The 24,062-nt window shown below is 38.0% G+C and overlaps 1 protein-coding gene across 1 annotated transcript in view; it reads right to left on the minus strand.

Annotated features, from left to right (window-relative positions):
• Nucleotides 1-24,062, minus strand: part of SMC4 (structural maintenance of chromosomes 4) — a 29,625-nt gene that overhangs the window by 3,861 nt on the left and 1,702 nt on the right. Inside the window, exons 3-18 of the mRNA XM_008500262.2 lie at nt 23,518-23,709; nt 21,603-21,779; nt 9,121-9,285; nt 8,914-9,041; nt 8,292-8,432; nt 7,367-7,517; nt 6,462-6,626; nt 5,443-5,676; nt 4,704-4,889; nt 4,115-4,276; nt 3,311-3,536; nt 3,139-3,218; nt 2,457-2,609; nt 2,196-2,322; nt 1,679-1,868; nt 682-826 (exon numbers count right to left, since the gene is read on the minus strand). Of these exons, the coding sequence (XP_008498484.1) occupies nt 682-826; nt 1,679-1,868; nt 2,196-2,322; nt 2,457-2,609; nt 3,139-3,218; nt 3,311-3,536; nt 4,115-4,276; nt 4,704-4,889; nt 5,443-5,676; nt 6,462-6,626; nt 7,367-7,517; nt 8,292-8,432; nt 8,914-9,041; nt 9,121-9,285; nt 21,603-21,779; nt 23,518-23,709 (2,622 nt within the window). The remainder of the gene's footprint in view (nt 1-681; nt 827-1,678; nt 1,869-2,195; nt 2,323-2,456; nt 2,610-3,138; nt 3,219-3,310; nt 3,537-4,114; nt 4,277-4,703; nt 4,890-5,442; nt 5,677-6,461; nt 6,627-7,366; nt 7,518-8,291; nt 8,433-8,913; nt 9,042-9,120; nt 9,286-21,602; nt 21,780-23,517; nt 23,710-24,062) is intronic.

Raw genomic sequence — 24,062 nt, forward strand, 5'->3', positions numbered from 1 at the left:
AAAGTGCATTAATCAGTTGCCTACAAAAATGCTGCCAGGTTTTTGAGGTATAGATTTGTTTTCACTCTATTATTTGCAGATCTTACTCTCCACAATGTGAACAAATATATTTATGTTATTTTATTGAGCTTAACCTGGTCCCTGAAGTCTGGAATGACTGAAAATATGCTGCAGTTTATATTTTCATTCCAGCTCTGGATTAAATGAGTCCCACACTCGGATGCTTTTAGCTAAAAGGCAGTTTTAGAGATAGATAGTTTTGAAGAAACAGCTTTATTTGGAAGAATTTCAGCTGTCCTGGTTGTTTTCACTCTCTCATACATAAATCTAGGAGAAGAAACTAAAGTCCCACATAACTGGATAAAACCTATTTTTAAACAAGGATTTTAAAACCAATCATTTATTTGGGGAAACTCAAAAGTTTTTTGCTTCACTTCAGGTAAGTATAAAAAAAAAATTACACCATTCCTTTTGCCATCATGTAATGTCACAACAAAATGTGCAGAAGAGACAGCTGTAACTAGGATATAATAATGAGGTGAAACCCCTCATCCTGCTTTAACCTGAGGAACATTTTTAGCCTAATTTTTTCCCCCAGCACCCAATCTCTAAAGGACAAACTATTATCTAAAATGTCCTTCACAGGCTGCTGTGTAGGAACTCCATGAACATGAGGCTTACTTCAGCTTGCTTGCAGTTGTTTATAACCTCAGTAGCTTTGTCTTCCAGTGTAGTCAGTTCTTGTGTTAAGTCTTTAATTTCCTTCTCATTCTCCTTAATTTCCTTCTCTGTCCGAAGAAGTGAGTCTTCAGATTTTTTCAGGTTTCTGAGTGGACACAGAGATGTTTTTATACCTCACAGGAGTGCAAATATGACATAAAATTATCTATTAACACAACCTTGAAGATTGCTCAATAGCTACTGGCAACCAGCTAGGAAGTGCTGATTTATGGAAGGGCTTTCCCAAGTAAAACAAAGTTGTCTTCCTTCAACATATAGCACAGACAGCCCTCACCAAATGACTTAATTTCTTCCCTCAGTTCTGACATTTGTTCCAAGGATTCATTATGCATTGCTAAGATAACATAAAAAAATATATATATCACATTTTATTCCCTGACATGTCTCATAATCAAATTAGTCCCTTCAGATTTGAGCTGCTCCCCTGCACAGTAATTAAGTGCTAATTTGAGTCTTCATCCTGAAATCCTGCATTTTGGTGATAGGCAAAACATCAGCAGGAAAACACTGATTAAAGATGACTTTTAAACTGCCTGTTAGGAACTTTGGAATTTTATTTCCCTTTATCTCCTCGACACAAGCAACATGAGACATGAACTGAAAATGCAGATTTTAAGATAAGGGGATTTCTAAGTATGGGGACTGGTGGCAGCAGGGCCAAAGACAGAGCTGAGGTGACTCCCTGGTCACCTTTCACTGTCAGTGCTCTGACCTTTTCCTGTGAAACATGAAGGAAGGTTGGGGGTCTTAATTGGTTACTTTGCAGTCCATCAGTTCAGAGAAAAGGTTAGGGCCTTCTCCCTCCAGTTTTTCTCTAGCAATGAAGAGGTGAAAAGCAATCCCAGCCCTCTGGGAAGGCAGAGATTAAACTGGAATTGCAGAAAAATGCAGTCACAGCCCAAAGCTCCAGCCCTGAGCACGCTGATGTCCACCATACCTGTCTGCAGTCTTGGCTGCCACCTGGGCTTTTGTTATGGCTGAAGCACATTCATCCATTTCTTTGTTGATCTTATCAAGTTTGTCTTGCTGTGCTTTAAGTTTTTTATTATTGATCTCAAGTATGAGGTCGTGTAACCGTTTCACTTCCTTTTCTATCTTACCAGCTTTCTCTGCAATGCCACTGTAATCTGTCAGTAAAACAAAAGCAAGTTCAGGTCATTATGCTGCCCCTCAGGACACCCAAGAGCTACAATGATTGAAGTCACAAAAAGCTCTGCTGTGTTCATACTGTGAAAAACGTTGAGGATTTTTTCTTACCCTGGCAAAAAGGGAAAGTTAGAGCCTGGCAAAAGCCTTTACCTGACTTCAGGATCATTCATCTCCACATTAACAAGTCTTAAAGCTTCCCTATGAATCTGTATGTAATACAGCCATAAAAATCTAACCAAATAACCAACAAATACTAAAATCAATGTTTGCTTTAGCTTGACTGAAACATAAAGCTGAGCAATTACCTTTTTTGTAACTATTAAGGACGTTTTCCAATTCCTTCTGTTTGATTTCATCTGGAGCAGCAGCAATTACATTTGCTTCAAGTTCCTTAACTTGACTCTTTAGATTCATTTCTTGTTCAGCTAACCCCTACAGAAAACACACCTGGGTTAGAATCCTCTCCATTAAAAAGATTCCTGATGCTAACAAGGACTCTGTTAAGCTAAAGCTGGAAATTTTCCCCCTGCACACTCATGGGAAGCCAGGGATTGCCTCAGGTTCACCTGGATACTCGCTGTGTACTTCTCTGAGGTATTTCTCATTTCTCTAATATCTTGGTGCAGTTTTGTTATAGCTTCTTCAAGCTGTGACATCTCCTCCTCATACTGTGCTGCTCTTTTGCAGTCCTTCTGTAGCTGAGATTCCATTTCACTGACCTACAAAAAACATGGGGATTTGCTCAGTGTCTCCTACAAAACAAAGCAGAATCTTCTTCATGCCCTCCACACTGGCTGTGATTTCTTATGACACAAGGAGAAAGTGGAGTAAAAACATGAAAATCAGTTGTAGCAGGGCAGAATATGGATGCTGACTGCTGAGGAGATCAATTCTAAGAGTGAGGAGCAAGCACAAGAAGAACTGAGCTGAAGAATTGTGTCAAAATAGCTCATAATGGAGAATTGTTTTAAGAAAATAAAAGATTAAACTCCAAAGATTTCAGTCAGAGTGGTGAAGGCAGAAACCAAAAAACAGGCATGCAGGAGCTAGGAGCAATTTTTATTGTAACTTTAATTGTAATTAACTGAAGGTTGCTGGGTTTTGTGGTACTTTATAAATCATTATTGATGTATCTTGCCTCCCTGATTTTAACTCCTCATGATTTTAAAGGAAATAACACGTGTGTGAGCTGCCAAAACCAAAGGAGCTCTGACAAAACCCCACTTTTAATTAAGATTATGTACTCACCTCTTCTTCTGAAACATCCATCCTGACTGAGGAGCCCATTCTGCCCTTCATTACTTTCCCCCCACCACCAGTCATCGTTCCTAAAATAGAGATGAAAACCCAGCAAGCTCATTGTGCTCAGACATCACCCATGCAGCAACTCCAACAGAAGGCTAAGTTGGCACTTAAATACCTGACTGCTCAATGACTTGTCCTTCCAGGGTGACCACCCTCCATCTTTTGTCTTCTTGGAATGCTATCCTGGTGGCTTCTTCCAAGTTGTTGACCACCAGGGTGTCCCGTAAGGCGAAGTAGAAAGCCAGGCGGACGTTGGGGTCATTGACCTGCACCAGGTCAAACAGCCTGGGAGTGTTTGCAGGAGTTGGGATCTTTTGGATGTTTTTTTCCCACTGAGTCATCTACATCCAAAAAGTAAAGGAAGGAAGGAGAGGTTCCTTAATAATGATTCTTATAAGGCAAGATAATTGCTGAGGTTGTTTTGTTATTCTAAAGGGATGTTAAGGCTTTAGAGTAAATGCATTTAACAGCAGAGCTTTTTTTCCTTGGGGATCTCTGCTTAATTCCAGTATAATTAAAACCTCACTGATAAGTCTTTTATAGTTTATAGTTAGTAGATTACTTGGTTTATTATTAGGTTCCTAATTTGTAAAAAAAAATCTAAATATACACACAAACAAAAATAAACACAAACCCAAAAAATTAAATAAAAAATAAATACAAAAAAAAAAGACACAAACATTTGTTGTATACATACAAGTATCTAAAAAACCCTTTTAGTTGTCTGTAAGTAAACATTATAATTTAATAGCAGAATACCCTAAGGCACCATTTTATATTCTATCTTTTCCTGCATTAACACATACACAGCATAATATATTCATATATAAAATATTTATACACATGCAGATTAGCACACTGCACACAGACACCATTAGTTCTGTGCACATAACAGGTTGTTCTTAGCTCTTGTACTTACTTTGTCCAGGCCTATAAATGTGGCAGCTCCAATTCCTGTGGCCTTTAGGAAGTTCACACATTGCTGGGCAGTGTCAATGGTGTCCACAACAATGTTGTCCAAGGCACCACAACAGGATGAAATGGCCACATCATACTTCTCACTGATGGCTCCCAAGTCTCCCTAAGGATTGGAGGGGCAGAAGTACACTGAGGAACTCTTTCTTGTCTCTTGGTATTAAGAAGTGATAAGACTTTGCATCAAATGAAATGAGATGAAAACAAATTCAGTCATAATTATTTTACTTCAAACGTGGTGCTTCTGGTAGAGCACATTCCCACAGAGGCTGCAGCTGACTGGTCTGGATTAAAGAGCAGCCTAGCAAAATATAAAATATAAACCTCTCTCATAGCTGTTGCCTTTCCTCTAGGAACCTCAAAAATCATCTTTTTCTAATTTATAGGAAGTCCACAGGATTTGCAACTCTGCTGTCTGAATCCAGAGCCCTGGAGAAGTGAGGAATTCTCCCTTTCACTCGGTGACAAACCCATTGCTCTGTTCCTATACATTTTAAGACTAAAAGCTTAATAAATAGGCTTCAAAAATTTACCAATCTTCCATATATTCCAGGAATATTTCCAGCTTTCTTCTGCTGAAGCAGAGCCTCCAGCACTTTTCCTTGACTGCGACTTTGTGCTAAGGAACTTTTGGCTTCTTCTACTTTTTGACGTAGATCTCGAACAAGACTTTTCACTCCTGATTCTTGCCTTCCCAGCTCCTCCAGCCTCTTCTCTTTCTAGTGGGTAAACAAAAGAGATTCTCTTAGCCTCAGGAAAGCTGCTGAATTCGGGGAGTCTTAGATTCCTCATCAGGTAGGCAACACAACCAGCCAGTGAAAAGAAGTAGCAACACTTATGGGAGGAAGGGCTGCTATTTGTATACACTTTGGTGGGTATTTAGTGAACTTGGATACAAATACAACAGCTGATGGATTCCTGAATCAGGCTTTGGATAAGGTACTAGGATTTTTTTCTTAAGGGAATGAGAAAGGAGCAAGAAGTGAAATTGAAAGAAGGCTCAGAAACAGCCATTTATTTATTTTGATGTGGCTCGTTATGATATTTGCACTGATTCCCTTGCAAGGATATGTTAGAATTTAATTTCAGTGCTTAATGTTCTTATTTGCATCGTCCAAAATAGGTTTGAAACCAAATACTGAGTATCAGAGTATGGTTTTTAATCTTATTTTAGTGGAGCCACTTTTTGGTTTGTTTTCACCACGATTATTGCTAAGGAGAGGAGCTTTGGTTTGGAGAGGAGCTCAAAGAAATTACAGGTGGAAGTCTCACCTCCTTCAATTCCTGTTCAGCTCGGGGTAATTTTACATCTATATCTTTGATAGCAGCTTTTCTTTCCTTAAGGGTTTCTGAAGTGGATGTCAGAGCCTCCTTGGCACGATTTAGCTGAGCCACAGCAGCGTTGTGGTGGCTGAGGTAGAGCTCCAGCTCTGACTGAGCCACATCCATCTTGGAACGAGCCTCGTTCACCTCTTTACTGAACTCCAGCAGCTCTTTCTCTTTGCTCTGCAAAAAAGGACAGTGTTACAGCCACAGAGCCCCAGGGGATTCACTCCAGCAATCACACTCTATGAAAGAAAGAGAGGAAACTAAGGTTTTTTTGGTTTTTTTTTTTTTACTAGCTCTGCTGCCAGCAGAAAACTCTTGTTATCTCGAAGTACAAGTGTTTCTTAATTGATTAACATATTCTGTATGGAAATGAGACAAGACACTCTGCATAATTAAAAAGAACATAAGGGAATTACCATGGAACATTTGCATACAAGCTTTGTATCAACTTCTCAACTTCAGGTTGGGAGGAGCCCTTCCTCATCCTGCTAAATTACTGATCAAGTGGAGAAACTGTGTTTTCAGAGTGCAGAAAATAATCCCCCCCCAATTTACAGGACAAATTTCCAGCCTCCAGGTGTTTAGTGACTGAACAGCTAAATATACCCAACAATAACCAGGTGTTGTTGTAGTTACTTATTCACTCAGACAGGTGACAGCTATGGGAAAGGGTCAGGAATCCAAGAGAGAAAACCAGAGTGTGTTAAAATACTGCAAGTGTAGAATTATTTCATATAGATACATGATTCACTATATACACATGACACCTGATCACTGTAAGCAGACAACTTAATGATTTAGCTCTGATTATAAATTCAAATTATTTCCCATTAGGCTCCACTGAAGTAGCACATGAATCAGTGTATTTATCATATAAAATAGTATTTCACAACTACCTTGTGATCCCTTCACTCCTAAGTGTAAAAGCTGTACACAGGGTGCTAAGTCAAAACACTCCAAACCTCTTTTTCTTTCTGAAGTCCTCGTGTCTCTTCCTTAAGGCTGTCCATAACCTGCTTGAGTTTTAGTTCTTCCTTCTCCTTTGCCTTTTCAAGCAGCTCTTTCTTAGCCCTTGCTTCACTGATTGCTTTTTCACTATTGGAAGGGACATTTTTAAATTCTTCTACCTGCAAAAGGAAAAGCCTTTAAACCTCCTCTCCCACTGGAAGTAACAACTTTTCCCTTATCTTTAAGCCCTGCCTTTCCAGTGCCACATGGAAGTCAGAGGCAGCTTAAGCCCTCATGTGGTTTTTTGCAGGAGAGACTCCAGTAGGAAGCCAGGATTTGACTTGCTCAGCTCTGTGCAGAGAAAAGCCATGGCAGTAAAACAGCTTTAAACACAAGAATCTGAACCACAGTGAGCCTTAATTCTTAAATAACTGCTTTCAGAAGGCCACTCTAGATCCAAAGAGTGATTTACAGTCTGTAGCAGCTGGCCACAACCAACCTGGTAAAATATCTCCACTACATTAACTAGGAAAAGGGGGGGAAATAAAAGTTTTGACAAGGTAGGAACTGTGAAAACAGGCAGCATTCCTGTTATCTCAACAAACATCATAAAAAGATGCTGGGAAAGCCTTGAGACCTCCAACCAGAGCTTAGAAGTAGGAGCAAAGTTTCTGAGTTTGGACAGCAAGCAGCCTGGTCCCACTGGCCACAGCCTCCCCTGCATCACTTCAGTAAGTGATTTGCAGTGGAAATTCCCAGCTGATTTAAACAACATTAAATATCTGATCAAAGAAACAAATTACACAAAATTCTGTTGCACAAAATGGTGTCCTGTGGTGTTTTATCCCAGCTGCACAAAGGTGTTTCCATCTGGAGCAATTCCATTTGTGTAAGAAAACCCAAGTGCAGTTCACACTACCTTTTCTTTGTCCTTTTGAAGTTGCTTCTCCAGTTTTTTAGCCTTACTTTTGGCATGTTTTAGCTTTTCCCTTACTTTCACATCCTCCAAATCCAACTGAGTAAATTTTTCTTTGTTTTCCTCTATGAATGCTGTAATTTTGTTGAGTTTCCTAAAGGGAAATAAAGAAAAAGTCACCTACTCCATCCCCTATAAAACCATGCTGGTAGAACTTAGCTTAATAACTAAGAATATAGAATTTAAACCTGTGTTACTCAGTTCTTCTGAATAACAACATGCAACACCTACTTCATTCACAGTACTTCAATGTTTCATCAGAAAAAAATAAGCTAACAAAGCAACATTAAACACATGTTCAGATTTTTTTTAATTTGAGAGAAGTTTGTTATTCACACCTCTGACAAATACCAAGATTTCAGAGGATGAGAAGGGTGATATTGCACCCAGATAAATCCATTTTAGGAAACCAATTTATCCATCAAAGATCCCTAAGGAAATAGGGAAGAATACCTGACATCCATGTACCTAAGCATTATGGCTGTGGATCTAGAAACCTAAAACAATCCCCCAATTTTTTCTTTAAATTGATATTAAAATGTATTTACTTTAACAGAAATTAGACCTTCTTGTAACTGTGAATATTATCAAGATTTCTTCCATAGAAGAAACCTGCAGAACCAAATCAAACCAAGGAGTATTAAAAAAAAATAAATAAAAATTTAGTCCCCACCAGCCAGGGAATGTTGAGATATACCACAAGTTTTGGGTGGAAAAACTACTGAAAAACCCAGCCCTGCTGCCTGGGTTTGATCATCTCCCCAAGCAACAGTGATTCCTCCCCCTTTTTCTGCAAATCCTGCTCCCTCCTGCAGAATGTACAAAACTCAGGACACTCAGGCTAAGAACCTGTACCTGGATTACTTACTTTTCAAGTTCTTTCAAAGCTTTATTCTTGGTTCTCATCTGATCTGCAAGCTGACTGCTCTTCTCATTAATGTCTTTTGTTTCTTTGTTAACTTCTTCTTTCTGCATTTCCATTTTATTGATTCGTTTCTTCAGGTCATAGCTAGGAAAAAAAAACCAAACCAAACCAAGGAACTCCACTTTATTCCATAAAACTGAGATTCTCAATGAATATTTACTTCCAATCTTATCTGTAACTAAGTCCTAACGTCCAGTTTTGAGTGACCTTGCCAAGCATACAGAACCAGTAAGGAAAAATAACTTAAACACTTCAGATGAAAAATACTCTTTAAGCAATCTAGATTCTCAAATGAAGTATAAAGCTGCAAGAGATGATTTTGCCAGACTACTTTCCTTTGTAAAAAGCTGACAAGCAGGTTTTTGGTTTCATTTTTTTATTGGTAGTGTTTTGAGGTTGGTTTTTTAAAGACTTTTATGAAAATGGTCTCTTATTTTCCACATGCTATTCAACTAATTGTGAAGGACTGACACAGCTGCTAAGAAATGCAAAATATTTCTAGTCCAGAGACACAGAAGCAGAGATTAACACCACATTAAAGGCAAAACCTTAGAGAAGTACTTACACATAGTACTGACAGATCCGATTCTTCTCTTTAAACATTTTGTTTTCCAGGCTAAGAAATTCAATGGCTTTATTCTTGTCTGCTTCCAAGGCATCCTTTTCTTTTTCCACCAATTTAACTCTGTTTAGCTGGATCAGAAAGAGTCAAAGCTGACTTTTTATCTTTTTAATTTTCATTTAGAAGTCACTCAGAACTTGTGAGACTCACCTTCTCTCCTCTCTGCTCATTTAAAACCTCTACTCTGCGACACAGAGTTTTGATAGGATCTTTGAGCCTTGCAGATCCTATTAAATCTTCCAAATATTCCAGCATGCCTTCATCATGTTCAGTCTGGCCTTTTGGCTTCATCATTGAAATCTGCTCAACTTCCCCCTTGGAAAAGAAAAGTTGGATGTTTTCTTTTCTTAATTTTTTTTTTCCCCCCCTTCTTTAATTCTGAAAAAAAATGCATTTCTGGAATGCAGGGATGTGACCATATTCTAGCATGATAAGAACAAAGCAATGCAGTAATCAAACTGTAGCAATAGATTTGAGATAATAAAGCTCAAAATAAATAACAATTTCCTCCAAGGAGTGCATGGTAGTGATGGGAATAAAAACCATCTTCTGAAGGCAACATTCAGGTCTACAAATTCCCTCATTGCTCTACTCATTCAAAATCTATTTCCCCATCCTAAAAAAAGAAGAGGAGAATAAAGCATGCCCTCTAGGCCAGTAGTCTTCAAGATTGCCAGGAAGCTGAACATGAGCCAGCAGTGTGCCCAGGTGGCCAAGAAGGCCAATGGCATCCTGGGCTGGCTCAGGAACAGCGTGGCCAGCAGGTCCAGGGAAGGGATTCTGCCCCTCTGCTCAGCCCTGGGGAGGCCACAGCTTGAGTCCTGTGTCCAGTTCTGGGCCCCTCAGGAAGTTCAGGAAGGAGCTTGAGGTGCTGGAGCAGGTGCAGAGAAGAGCAAGGAGGCTGTGAAGGGATCCAGCAGAATTGCTGTGAGGAAGGGCTGAGGGAGCTGGGGGTGTTGAGGCTGGAGAAGAGGAGGCTCAGGGGAGACCTCATCACTCTCTGCAACTCCCTGAAAGGAGGTTGGAGCCAGGGGGGGGTTGGGCTCTTTTCCCAGGCAACTCTCAGCAAGACAAGAGGGCACAAAGGGTCTCAAGTTGTGCCAGGGGAGGTTTAGGTTGGAGATGAGAAAGAATTTCTTTCTGGAGAGGGTGATCAGGCATTGGAATGGGCTGCCCAGGGAAGTAGTGGATTCTCCGTGTCTGGAGATCTTTCCAAAGAGCCTGGATGTGGCACTGAGTGCCATGGGCTGGGAACCACGGGGGGAGTGGATCAAGGCTTGGACTTGATGATCTCTGAGGTCCCTTCCAACCCAGCCAGTTCTATGATTCTATGATATGTAGAATATAACACCCAATAGTCTTCAGGTGGCTTAATCAGGATTGAAGTCCCTGAGGGTTCTCTTTAGAAAACAGAAGGTCCATAAAAACATGTCTGATGGATGAACTGGACTTATAATTCATACAACTGAGACTCCTTGTTGGGAAAAGAAAAACTCTCTTTAAGGATCAGGCTTCCTTCAATTAATTTTCCTTTATGTATAGCATTTACTTTAAATTATGAAGCTGAAGAAGAACAATTATTTATTTACTTTTTAAAATAAGAAATGGGAAAGATTCAACTATGACAAGAACAAGCACTGTTCATTTTTAGTTACTCTTCATCATACAACAAACCCCCCCCAATATCAATGTTTTATGCTTAGGACATATTTCAAAATAGAGATTCTAGTTTGTAAACTCCCTGCTCATCTATCAGCAGGTGCAGACATGAGGTTGATTATCCCATAATAAAATGGGATCAGGATCAAGAACAGATGTGACACAAACTGCAAAAATTAAATAAAGAGAATGCTGAGGAAAAACTACTCACCCTTGAAAAAACTGGGTAGTTAGGAACATGACAAGAGAGGTCTTAGTTGTAAGTATGAAGTAGTGCAGAATACCAGTGCTGGCCTTGGTGACCAAGTGTTAAACCCATGGAATAACAAACTGGATTAAAGCTTTTCATTTCATTTTAGAACTGACAAAATTTTAAACCAAAACAAAGTAAAATTTCTATTCCAGTGTCTGAGCCATGCATGGAAAAAAAAAAAAAAGAGTGAAAATAAAGTTAAAAATTCAGTTGTCATTGCTGGCTGCTCCTTGAGCTGAGGCTCTATCAGAGGGATGAGGAGGAACTTTACCAGAACAGAAAGGTGGAGATTTAGGGAGAAGCAGAAAGGAGACACAGAAGCCAAAGGGCAGATCTCTAGGTGAGCAGTGTCAGACCTGCAAGTGAGGATAAAATATTCCTGAACTTCAGCTACAACTTCCTGGCCTTTTTTTGCCCCTCAGTCACATCACTGAATAGCACTGGGCTGAGGAGAAGGGAAAAAGCAAAGTTCTGCAAGGTTTGTAAAATAAGAACTGGTATTTATTAAGTCTTTCTTGCACAGAATTCCTTTGTTAGAGTAAAGCAGGCAGAGGTCAGGGGTGGTTTTCTTGAGGGTGGGATTGTTCGTTGTTTTATTTGTTGGTGGGTTTTTTTTTGTTTGTTTGTTTTTTAATTTTAATTTCTAGAAGTTAAATGCAAATAAGCTTTTATTTTCTGGTAACTGCTGTTCCTAAAAAGTATCAGCAGGTTAGACAAGGAAAAAAAAAAAAAACCCAACCCAAACAAAACCAAAAACAACCCCCAACCTTTATTTTTATTTCTTGCAGAGATCAAAAAGCCCAAGAATTAGTGTCCTAATAACTGCAGCTGTATTCCAGTGAAATCTGCCAGTCCAATGCCCCCTTGCCAGGTTAAACAGGATTTCCCTGCTAAAATCCAGTGCCAGTGACACTGCTCATTCTTTGTTTCTTCCTGCATTGAGGTATTTCCTCTCTTCACACCCAAGAGAAAGCAATCACAGAAAAGACACTGAATTCAGGTGCTGAGCATCAAGTCTAACAATTTATATTTATATGTATAGTTGTTTTAAATGTAGATTTTATAGCATATGTATCACTGGGGTTAGGTGTTCTACCCTACATTTAACCCCAGGACAGGAATTATGGGCAAGCAAGGAATGCCAGTCACTTTTTAAATATAATTATCCATCTTGAAGTCCATCCAAGAAAGATGGTAATGTTGTTGTGAGAGTTCTCCACACCTCAGCTATGTCATGTGGGATAACTACCATGTTTAATGAAATAGTAAATAAGTAATCAAGTGTAATCCAGTTGTATCTAACTCTAGAACCTCATAAATCAAGAAATCAGGGGGTTGTTTGTCTCTCTGGTAAATAAATCCATTTCATATGAGCAGGAATTTCTGGTGACTTCAGCTGAGGCCAGACCTACAATAAAATCTTGAAAAGCTCAAGGGAGAAACTGGCAAAGGTGAAATGAGCCCTGAGGAGGTAAAGCAGGGGAACTGGACACATCAGGCTGCCCAGTAACAATCCTCAAGGCACCAAAGAAGTTCAGAATTACACATCCTTCATGTCATGGGGAGAGATGCAGATGGAGCTACTGACATTCCTGGACTCTTTGCTTAGCAAGGGTAAAAATGGAAACATTTAGAATATATAAATTATTGAGTAATAAGAGTGTATAAATATATAATTAAAATATATAATATAGAATACATAAATTATTGAGTAGTCAGAGTATTGTTTATGATTATTTATCAAGTTGATATATTAAGAGATCTGCTTAGCCCACTCCTACAGTTAAAACATTATGAAATAAAAAAGCTTCCAGCTATTTTAATGGGTAAAGGAGACAGAAAAAGTTGTACCTGCTCTTCTTGCAATTAGCCATGACAAGGATTAATAGGGGAAAAAAACCCACAGTTTAGAACTCTGCCTTCTGGTAAAACCTGGCAGTCAATTTAACTGTTTCCTAGCTTTTCAGTCGTGCTTATTGTTTGATCCCATTATTTGAATTACAACAAAACAACAATAAAAGCCACAGAAAGCACCCTTGCTCACTTATCTAATACAAGATCTTTCAAAACACGGACAGCTTTACTGAAAGTGAAACCAAGCAGCAGACATTTGTTGCAAACAAGCTTGGGCATGCTCAGCAAAGCTGGTACACCTGACTTTAAAAGGCTCAGAAGAGACCATCAGGAAAGGCTTTTAATTCACTGCCTCAGTGAATTCACTTCCTCTAGCTCACAAGCATAAATTCCTGAGAGGAGAGAGAGCAATGTGCAAATGAAAAATAATAATACTACAAAAATCCTGTTTAGATGAGAAGACAGTCAAAATGGATGTCACCAGAAAGACACTGGTGGCACTGGCAGACAGCTAACCAAGAATCAAACATCCCTGAAGGGAAGGGATCACCCTATGGAAAAGCCTCAGGGATCCACTGAGCATTTAGGGATGGTTCAACATTCAGAGCAAGGACTCTAAATGGAATTCCAACCCTAATTTCAGTTTCTGCTTTGTGTGCCCACGTCAGAGTGAAGTTATCAGTGGATGCTGGCACATCCCTGGCAGCAGAACACAAGAGAACCCAAGTTTATCTGTGGAGAACTTTCTAAGCAATAAAATTAACTCAGAGCTCTGGCAAATCATGAGAAACCTTGCCAGCAGACTGCAAAGTTAGAAACAAAGGGCAAGAACCATTCTCATTGGAAAACCACTTTTCTAGTGAAAAACATGAGGAATAACTTCAAGGAACTTGGGAAAGGGAGATTCTGGAACAGGGAGATTCTGCTTTCCCTTGCATGGCTGGACTCTTGAGGAGGTGAATGGTTTCACTGCTATGATGTTCAAGGTGCTTTCCAAATTTATGGTGCAGAAAAGCAAAAAAGGGGAAATAAATCAGAAAAGCTCTCAAAAACCAGAGTAAAAATTGCTTATCATACAATTACCCATTTGAAAATCAATGATTATGAGAGGGTCAGCAGCAGCATTAAATACACCAACCAGGAGTGCCTGGGCTTCTGTGTCCAAACACTGAGGATGCTGTGGGGTGGGTGCCCAGAAAGGCATCTGACAAACTGGGACAAGTTTGTTCTGTCACTGTTTTCATGGGCAGAGGCTGGCAGGTCTAGGTAGTTTGAGCCCATGCATTTTGGTAGAAGTGATACTTGCATCCTAGCAGTATTTTAGGAATGCTGGCCATTTAAGACACCTATTATAGATGGAATTCATCTAATTTCACTTCATATGTGGTCCACCCACTCTTCTGCATTCATACAATGCCCTAAACTCTCTATTACCTCATTTCTTAGAACTCTTACTTTCTCCAGATTCCACAGTCATTTCTTGAAACAAATCCTGTCAGAACAGAAAGCTTTTAATCTGAGTTTACCACATGTCTTAAGGCACAGAACAATCTGAATTTTCAACCAGGTTATCAAACTGCTTGGTGTGGGCCAGTTCTGACCTCCTTGTGGTGCTGGAATGGGAATGATGGGAGTTTCAGAACAAAACCAGCAGGTTAGAATCTTAAAATTTAGGTATGAAACAAGACAGGGTTAGCAAAAATCCTCTGACACTGCAAAGTTACTGACAGCAACCTTAAAACTCTTGATGAAGAAGTGATACTTATTTCTCTGGTTGGGAAAACTTCCCCATGTTCTGACCAGATGTTCCTGGAGCTCTCAGACTTCTCACCCCTGAAAATGTGGGGGCAAACACCTAAAACACTAAGTTTTGTCAGCTCAACTCTTACTCCAACATCTGCAGAGCCATTTTCTTGGCCTTCCACGGAATAATTAGGGCAGCAAAGATGTAAAAACAATTTTCCAGGATGTTGGCTGATTATTTGATTTCTAATGTCAAAATAAAGTGCTGAAAACCTTGGGCTAGATTAGCACAATCCCATACAATCCAACAGACTGAACTCATTTTTGAGGTAAAACCCACACATCAAGGATGTTTTTAAGCAAAGCAGAGACACATTAAAACATAGATTGGTACATTAAACACATTAAAACATGGATTGTTACAAGGGAATTTTGTAGCTTGGAAGCCAGAAGATGGAACTGTGGAGCACACTGGGGTGGGTGGGAGTAGTTTGGGTGTTTTCTGAGGGGAATTTTCTGTTCCAGTTGTTGTCTTGCAATTTTTGGCAATTTTTTTTCAATACTGGCAAATCAGACAAATCCTTTCTTGTACAAATCCTTTCCTTTTGGTTACATTTTCTCCCAGAACCTCAGGTTCTGGGCAGGAAGAAAGCCTTCTTACTTCTCAAAGTTGTACAAAGGAAGCCAACTGCAAAGAGGGAACACCTCCACAACAGCCTGGATCTTTTCCTCTTAGAAAAAAAGTTGAAGTTTCAGCATTTTAGGTTCACCCCCTCATATCTTGATGGCAAATCTCCCTAGCTGGGGTTCTGCATGGAACCAAGATGAGAGCTTCATTTCAGAATGTTGCTCCTACCAGCATCTGCAGTAAAGAGCAGTAAAATAAGCCAAACTCCTACAATCTCTCCACTTTCTAATTCCTGCCTTCTAACAGATGTTTTTCAGTACTTGGAGAGAAAGCTGTGGGCTGGGGTTATGGTCAAAAGAGAGAACTTTGTTTCAGGATTACATGACACTAACACAAACTTTTAGATCTGATGACTGTGGCTGTGATATTTGGTATTTTTAAGGCAACCACAGCTTTTATTTTAAAATTCACAATGTTTTATTAGTTGCACTGTAATGGTAGCATACTTTTGATACCAGGCAAGCTTTTAAAGCTTTTTGAACACACATAAAAGGAAGTTTTGTCAATGAGTCCAAAATCTCTGGATGGATGGGAAGCAGCAGGCTGCACTTAATCCAGAGCACAACACTTGTTACAGCACAGCTACAATAATCTTATAACTTCTGGATACTGCTGATATGCATATTCAAATTGCTTACTAAATTAACTGGTTAAATGAATTAGTTTGCAACTTTACAGAATGACAGAATCCCATTTCATTAAGTGATGTGCAAATGCAGACAGCTGTCAGAATATCCTACAGCTTGTCAAGCATCACAAGATGGTCTCAAGATGTTTTATATCTATGTATAAAAAAAATAAATATTTCAGCACGTTGGATTTTACATTCAAATGGTTTAAGCAGGAATCTTTGTTCCCCAAAAAAGGACTATGTGACTTCTTAATTAAATTCATAGCACAGGGAGCTCTGAAACAAGAGGGTTCTCTTGTCAGGCAGCAGGTGATCACCAGAACTTCTCCTTTAAGCAGTGACCTGAAGAGCTTTGCTGTAGCCACCACATCCAGAATTCTTCCTGACTTTATATGGAAGGCTGGAGAGAACTGACCCAGCACAAGGCAGAGTTCTCTTCATCAAATAATAGTCAAGTTTAGAATTTCATCTTATTTTATAGAAAAGAGCAATGTGTCAGTATGTTTTAAATGGTGAAATAGTTCTCTCAGAGCAAAGGGGCTGTGGATAAGTAACTTCACCAGCCACCTGCCAGAGTTGCAAGTGCACAAAATTATTTTTCCTGGATATTCTGTGTAATTCTTGATAATAGGAAGGCACCCAAACTGTGGTTTTATCATGTATAAGAGGTAGCAATGTGAGGTGATTCTTTATATTTCCCTATATATTATCTATACTGGTTTCAACCCTTTACTATTACTAATTTCTCTTACACTACACTATCAAACAGTGCTGGCACTTCACTTTTTCCTGATTTTATTTTTATTTTCTCAAAATGATATATTAAAATATAGGGAATAGCTAAAATAAGTGCCAGTTTTGTGTTTCTTCCATTTTCTATATGATAATTTCAATGTGACTTTGTGAATGTGCCCATTTCCCCCTCTCCAGGTAGTGCTGATGAGGAATTCTATGGCCATGGACCTTGGAAGCTAAGTACACAGATGACCAATATTCCTGTAACCTTATTCTTCCTCTCCTGGAAATCTGCCTGGAACTCAGCTCTTGCTGTAAACCAGAGCAGTTTGTTGGGTTTCTTTCAATTCCATATTATTTGCTACTATTACTTAATGCTTGCAGCCACTTTATCTCATTTTTACCCTTCCTTTTTACCAGATGGCAAATCCACAGGAGGGGAGAAAGTATTAAATACTCAACTTCATGCTCTGCCTTCCAAGAGAAGTGTTATAAGGTAGGTGGGAAATCAAGAGAGTCAAATAAATCATAAATACACACACACAAACCTACAAGGCCACTACTGTGCAAAGAGGAGGGGAAAATTAGAATTAGCTTGTTATACAACATTCAGTTGTTTGCACAAAACTACTATTCTGCACTCTGGAAATAATTTAAAAGTAGCCTTTGTCAAGCTGTTTGCACATCTGTCTAATTTTAGAAGATTTCTTAAGGACATTCTTGTATTTAATACAAGAATACAAATTGAGTGCAAATCTAGAGTCACGTTGGACTCTAAGTCAGTTATTGTCCAACCTCCAATGTCTGACTTCAAGATTATTGGTAAGTTCTAATTAACCTATTTAATTGATCACCCTCAATTAATCACTGGCCCTAGAAAAAGGATTTTTCTCCACTTTTCCTATTTGCTGAAGAAAGCTTCATACCCAGTGGTTACAACGTTGTGTTGCAATGTGCAAAATACAAAGCCCATGAATCACCCAGGGAGACTTTTCTGATCATGGAGGAGAATTCAGTTTGAAACTGCACATGGACCCATGAGCATCCCTCATGTCTGAGCACTGAAATTGATTCTGCACTCTATAAATCACTCAGGCTTTATTCTTACTTAATATTTTATTCAGAGAGTCTGGTTTTACTTAATTACATTATCACACTTGCTTTAATTTTGCCTGCCACTTCAGCTCAGCTGTCCTTGACCTTTCCAGAACAAACCTCTCCTCAGCACCACAAGCTGCTTTAGCTCAGAGCTTGCTGTGTCTCCATCAGGAAAGCAACCTCAACAATTGAGAACTTGGGGCTTATCTCAAAGTGAGGAGAAAATCTGCTCTCCCTCATTTCCTCTCCAATACACTGAACCAGAGGCTCCTACACTATTTCCACAAAGCAGCAGGTGAAAAACTTGACTAAACTTCCTTTCTGGCAACATAATCTTGCCATAGGATAAGATTTAGTACATTCCAAAGTGCTGTTCCTATCAGTTACAAAAAAAAAATAAATAAATCACCGTAGCTGTTTATACTTGCTCAGGATTACATACATGAGAATATTTTAATTATGTGTTTAAAATACATTTAAGTGAAATATTACTGCAATTAGTACAAAATTTGCTTAAAACAGTTCCAATTTGTTTGAAAGAAAGCAGCTCCTAAAGTGAATTAAAATCAGCTCACACACCAAGACACAACACAGTCTTTTAGCACCAAATCCATTCAAACTCTTGTGCCATTTTTTTCTGTAATATTCATTCCCAAAGTCACTGGGTGGGAGCTACACTTCTTACCTTGCAAGGCTGCCCCAGCCAATTCCAGCAGGCAGTGAGTGGTTGCTGTCCACAGCCAGTGCGCTTTGCTCCCCAGAGATGACCAGAACTGACATTCCTTCAAGTTCTCCCCATTTATTTAACAATTCCTCAGAGCAAACCAGCCAGGATAAAGAGGCTGATTTTTTTCTCTGGCCTCAAGGTTACCCTGTTCACAAGAGTCACTGTTGAGCAACAGCAAACATACTCACCTTCAGACTTTTGCCCAGAACCCACACAATTTTTCTCTCTACATACACTGATGGTCCAAATAAATCTTTAAGAAAAAATAAAACCCAAAACCTAAATAATTTTAATTGTTGCTCTTGCCAGATATATCAGTTCCTGAAGCTGGGGCTTTAGGTATGAAGGACAAAAAAATAACAGCTAGGTTTTACCCCAGTGCTCAGCATATTTATTTAATTTTTAAGTGACAAGCTGCATTTTTTCCCTGTTGCAGTTTCAGGCTGTGACCTGAACCATTAAAAATTCAAAATGTACTAAACAGCTGCTTCTTCCTGAAGTATTAAAACCATTTAGCAATTTATTAAAAACATGAAATATGCAGTGTTAGAACTTCAGGATCACAAAAATGACAAACCCCTCCTGTTAAGTGCTGGCAATATCCCCTTGTAACCAAACCCAGTTTTAAACAAGATTTTTTTTTCCAATTAGCTGGTTCAGGCACAAAATGTGTAATACTTCTACAACTACTCAATTAAGTCTTATATATTCTGGTTTTCCTGAGGTCTTTTTTGTAATGTTACTCCCAGTAATTTGAGCTTCATATTTTCAGTATGGAATCAGCAGAATTACCTGGACCATTCCCTACTTAACTTTGACAAAATTCAAATGTTCTAAAAAGCTTTTAAATTTTATCCTCAAAGGCACCAAAATCTGCAATGCCAGAAAGAGTGCAAAACAGAGGGTTAAGTGAGGATAGGAAACTTATTTAAAAAAAATCAATCTCCTAAAAAGCAACTCTTTTCCACTGAGTAATGCTAAATATGCTAGCAAGATACAAGCAAATATCTAAAGGTTTTGTTACTACATGTAGTAGTAACATCTCCTGTTACCACTTTAGTACTAACTATTGAATACCAGAATTTGATAATTCTTAATATTTTTACCCAAAAATCTATATTCCAAGTGAAATATTTTAATTACACCCTACTGACATAGGAAAAAATGAGATATTTATACCTTATTTTAAATGAGAAATTACTCTGACTTGATAAGGTAAACTGAAGGTGGTATTTGTGTAGCTGCAACAAGAGTAAAAAGCTAAATAAACCTCTCACTTGTCTCAAATTTTAAATAACTTACTTTGAAAAATACTGGAGGAAAAAGGGCAAGCCTGGTGACAGCAGTTCACAGCCTTAACTTTCTGACATGGTCTCCTTTACTTCCTAATTTTTAGGATTAGGATTCTGAAGTGTTGCTGTCATTTTGTAGAAAATATTGCTAGATGTACTCAGCTTTGACTCACCAAATCAAGTAAATTTCACTTTAAAAAGAGGCAAAACCTTACATGCAAAGAGAAAGGACCTTGCCTCAGTCAGAAAGACTAAAGAAACACAGAAAATCTCAGTAGTTTCCTCTGCTGTTCATAATACATGACCCACAAAGAGTCCAGTGGAATGAAATTAAAAAAATAAGAGGGGGAATCCCTGTTTATGCCTTAATATTGGTTATTACCCCTTTTTTTTCCCCACTGTGTAAGTGGAAAGCATGAAACTCAAGCTTTTAGGAAAAGGTGTGTGTGCTCCTTGGTGAAAACATCAAGGGAAACAATTAATGGGAGAAGGAAACAAATCACATTTAGGGGGTAGAAAATGAAATAAATTTTAAAATCTTAGCAATACTCCTTCCCAGTGGTGAAAGAACATGCTAACAGGTATTTCTGCACCATCATTTCTCCCTCTTTGACTCTGCATTCTCACCCTTTTAGAAATTCTGCTAAAGTGACATTTCAGAACAACTGTCTAGAAAAAAGAGGCTGTTTAACACAGCTGTTCTGTTAGGGGTACATCTAACTCCATCTTGAAACAGAAAATGCAGGAATAAAGTGTTGGAGGGAATAATCAACTGGCATGGAGACTACAAAACAGATATATCCTCTTTTTGTGGGTGTAACTGTAAAAAAGGGCTGCACGAAAAGGCTTGAGGAAGTGAAGCAAGCACAGTGACCTATCTAGAATATTTTTTTTTTTAGAGGGGAACTGGAAGCTTCTTTGACAGAACCAGGCCTCAAATAAACTCCACCAAAACTTTCAGACCTTGGGAGGCACCCACTGTACACTGATTTTCTAGGTCATGATCCTTCAGAGTAGATTTGGGACCTGGTAGTAATAGTAGCAAAATAATTACAGGTAGTGGGAGATATAGTTACTCAATTGAATTAATATTTAAGTACTTCCATCAAGGAGTTTAATTTCATTTATGTGTTAAATAATTTAGCACACAGCAAAATTCTCATTATGTAAAAATTAGGAAAAAATAAGTGTGGTTCTCTTCAGCCTGTGTTTAAAACAGCAAACATGCCAGCAAGCCTTATAATATTAGGGGAAACATGAATAAAAAGGTTCTTATATTGGCAATTTCTATGATTAATTTTTACAATATGGGTTTTTAACTGTAGCTTTAAAAACCATAGCTTGACTTGGCTCTAAACCTGCCATTCTTGGTGTCCTCTACAGTTGTTAAACAAGTGTAAATAAAAAGTACACTTCACGTGTTGCTTTTTTTTTTCTTGCACTCACTTTTTATGCACATTTAATTTTTATATACATACTTCTCCAGTAAAACCATATCTGTATATCAGAGGGGGAGATAAGAGGAGAATCATTAAGATTTAAGTTAATATTGATGCATTTTTACCTAAAGGATAAACAAGTTGCTGAATCTCTGCCACGCTTAAGCAGCACAATAATATTGGGGTTTAAGGTTTATTTTACTACACCAATATTTACGTGCTGCTAGGGCGGAACAAGTATGACAACTCTTCTAGTCATCCACATGTCAGGAAAACAAATTTGTTAACAGGAAAAAAAAATAAAATTATATCAGTATCTTCCACTGTTTATCTTCCTTAAATTTCTAAAGCAGCAAATAATGATTCGCATCTTTCTGAGAGCATGCAAACCATGATGTGCTGCTAAAGGACTTTAAGGCCTCCAATAGAAGAGTTAAAATCTAGATTTTTTTTTTTATAGCTAGGACTGGAAATGCAGCTCTACTTAAAATTGGTTTTTTTTCATACACCAACCTGTAAAATTAAGAACCTGTTATGGTCCAGATCAATTCCATGGCTTCGAAGAAGAATACCAACATCTTTGAAGGTTGATTTCTTTCCATTGATGTGGTAGACAGAAGAATTATCTCTATAAGCAGTTCTAGATACATAAAAGTTGCTGTTAGGAATGACTTCGTAATCATCTCCTTCCTGTTTTGAGGAAAAACAAAGCCAGAAAAGCAATTATTATATCACAGGTTTACCTCAGATTTATTAAGTAAGCACAGAGGTTTTATCATGCTCAGGTTTTAAGTCAATTAATTGTACTCAGGGGTCTAGAAAAAGAGGGAACTGTCTTAAAGCTGCATATCTCAAAATAATTAAAAAAAAACAAAAATAAAAAAGATTAAAAATAATTAAAAAAAAACCCTAGTAATTTAAACTGCATGTCCTTCATATGATGCCTTTCCCACCTCTAATTCAAGCTGCTGCTTTGAAAAAAAAATTTTTTCTTAGCACTGTTTCAAATCACAAAGGAAAAGGCCTACTGCAAATTTAAAGTGGCTGTGCTTGTCCACCCTTTAAATTTCAGATTAGGGAGTTCTGAATGACTGAACTCCTGTTTGCATTTGAAACTCCTCTTTTATAGTGCTAGGAAAAGGAGTTGCTTTTAGCTGAACACTTCTAAAGAGAAACTGGAGAAGATAAAAAGGCAAAACATTAAAGATGTGACAAATACGACCTCCTCAGTTTCCAAAGATATCTTGGATTTCCCTACAAAGCAGCAACTAAAATAAAGCTGGTTCTATACTTAAAAATGTAATATTAATGCCTGCATCTGGGAAAGAGTTTATCTGGCCTACCACTTTCCCAGATTAACCCCAGAGCATAATCAAATTGGTATCTGGTACATGCAGAAATGATTAGAGATCATGAACTTGACTTTGTGTTAACATCTAGGAGCTAAGTGAAAAACAAAACAAAACAAAACCAGTAATTTTTAAATCTAGTTATTATAAATATAGGCAAAAGGTATGTGTGGGTGTAAATCAAATCAAAGGAAAAAAAAATCTGTCTCTTAGAACAGTTCCTTTAAAGGCTGTTTATACTGCCACAGGAACAACACAATTTCTGAAATTTCAATGTATAGTTCACACTATTTTGACTGAGCCCAAATTCAACAATTGGTGAGCAGGAGAAATAAATTTTTTGCACTGTAACTGAAATATATCAACAAAAATGTTCCATAAGTTTTAATCAATACATCAAGCAAAATAAACATTTCTTTCATTTGCCTACACTTTTTATTTCACTCAAACAAAATATCAGGTTGAAAAATATTTAGTGGTAGGATGTAAGGGCCTGAATTTTCTATGAAAAATCTGTTTCAAAATTGCAGACATCTTTACAGTTTATAAAGTCTAAATAAAAAGTTTCAGATTCATTCTATATTTTTCTATAAATTTAGATCAACTAAAATAGTTTCTAATTGGTTTAAAAAGTCTTGCTGAAATGTGTTTTATTTCATAATCTATATGTTCATAGTATAAATTTAAGGAGCTGTAACATATCTAAATGTAGACTTCCAAATTTTAGGGGTCTTGTTAATTTCAGAAATAAGTTTTATTTATTTGAGGTAATAGAGCTGATAACTCTAAAACAACTTCTTAAAATGATTGCTACATATTTCTAAAAAGTTTTTAAATGGGTATGAACCAGACAGTTGTCTCTGAGAAAATAAAAAAGAATCCCTACTAATATTTTAAGAACTGCACTATTCAATAAAGAAACTTTTCAAGCTAATTAACTTCGAGCTGATGTTTCACATCCTAAAGGTAAACTAAGCATGCTATGGAGTTTTCCCCAGCTCAGGCTAAAACAACTATTAAAAAACTTTCAAATACTGGAAGCAAAAAGCCTCCCCTGTTCTGAACAGAAGCATACATACCTTGTCAATGATCTTTTGGAAGTGGACTTCCACAGTGCAGCTCTGGATGTCTGTGTGCTCGTCAGAATAATGGATCAGCACTGAGAGTTTTTTGGATCTGATTTTTTGTGCTCGATACCCAAACACAAAAAGCATGGAATCAATGACATTGGATTTCCCACTGCCATTTGGCCCAATAATACATGAAAAACGCTGCATAACAGAAGGAAAAAAAAAGTGATATCCACAAGGAAATAGATGCTAGTCACTGTACATCACCCACTTCATGTGAGAGCAGTTAAACACAGTGATTTCTCTGAAAGTGCAGACTGCTTGATAGCTTAATTTTTACTGCCCAGGGTAAAGCAGAAGGACTTATTTAAGGGAAAAAACAACACACCTCAGCTTTCTAAATTTTAACTTGTTAACTCAAAGTGATACTGCATGCAGCAAGCATGCTTGGAAGGAAAGTTTCTTGATTAGCCACGTAAGTCTCTTGTGGGCACTAAGAAATATTCTCATTCTTCAAACACACCCCTAAGTGTTATCCAGCAAACGAAATAAAG

Source organism: Calypte anna, chromosome 9 (genome assembly GCF_003957555.1).
Source record: "Calypte anna isolate BGI_N300 chromosome 9, bCalAnn1_v1.p, whole genome shotgun sequence".
Lineage (NCBI taxonomy): Eukaryota > Metazoa > Chordata > Aves > Apodiformes > Trochilidae > Calypte > Calypte anna.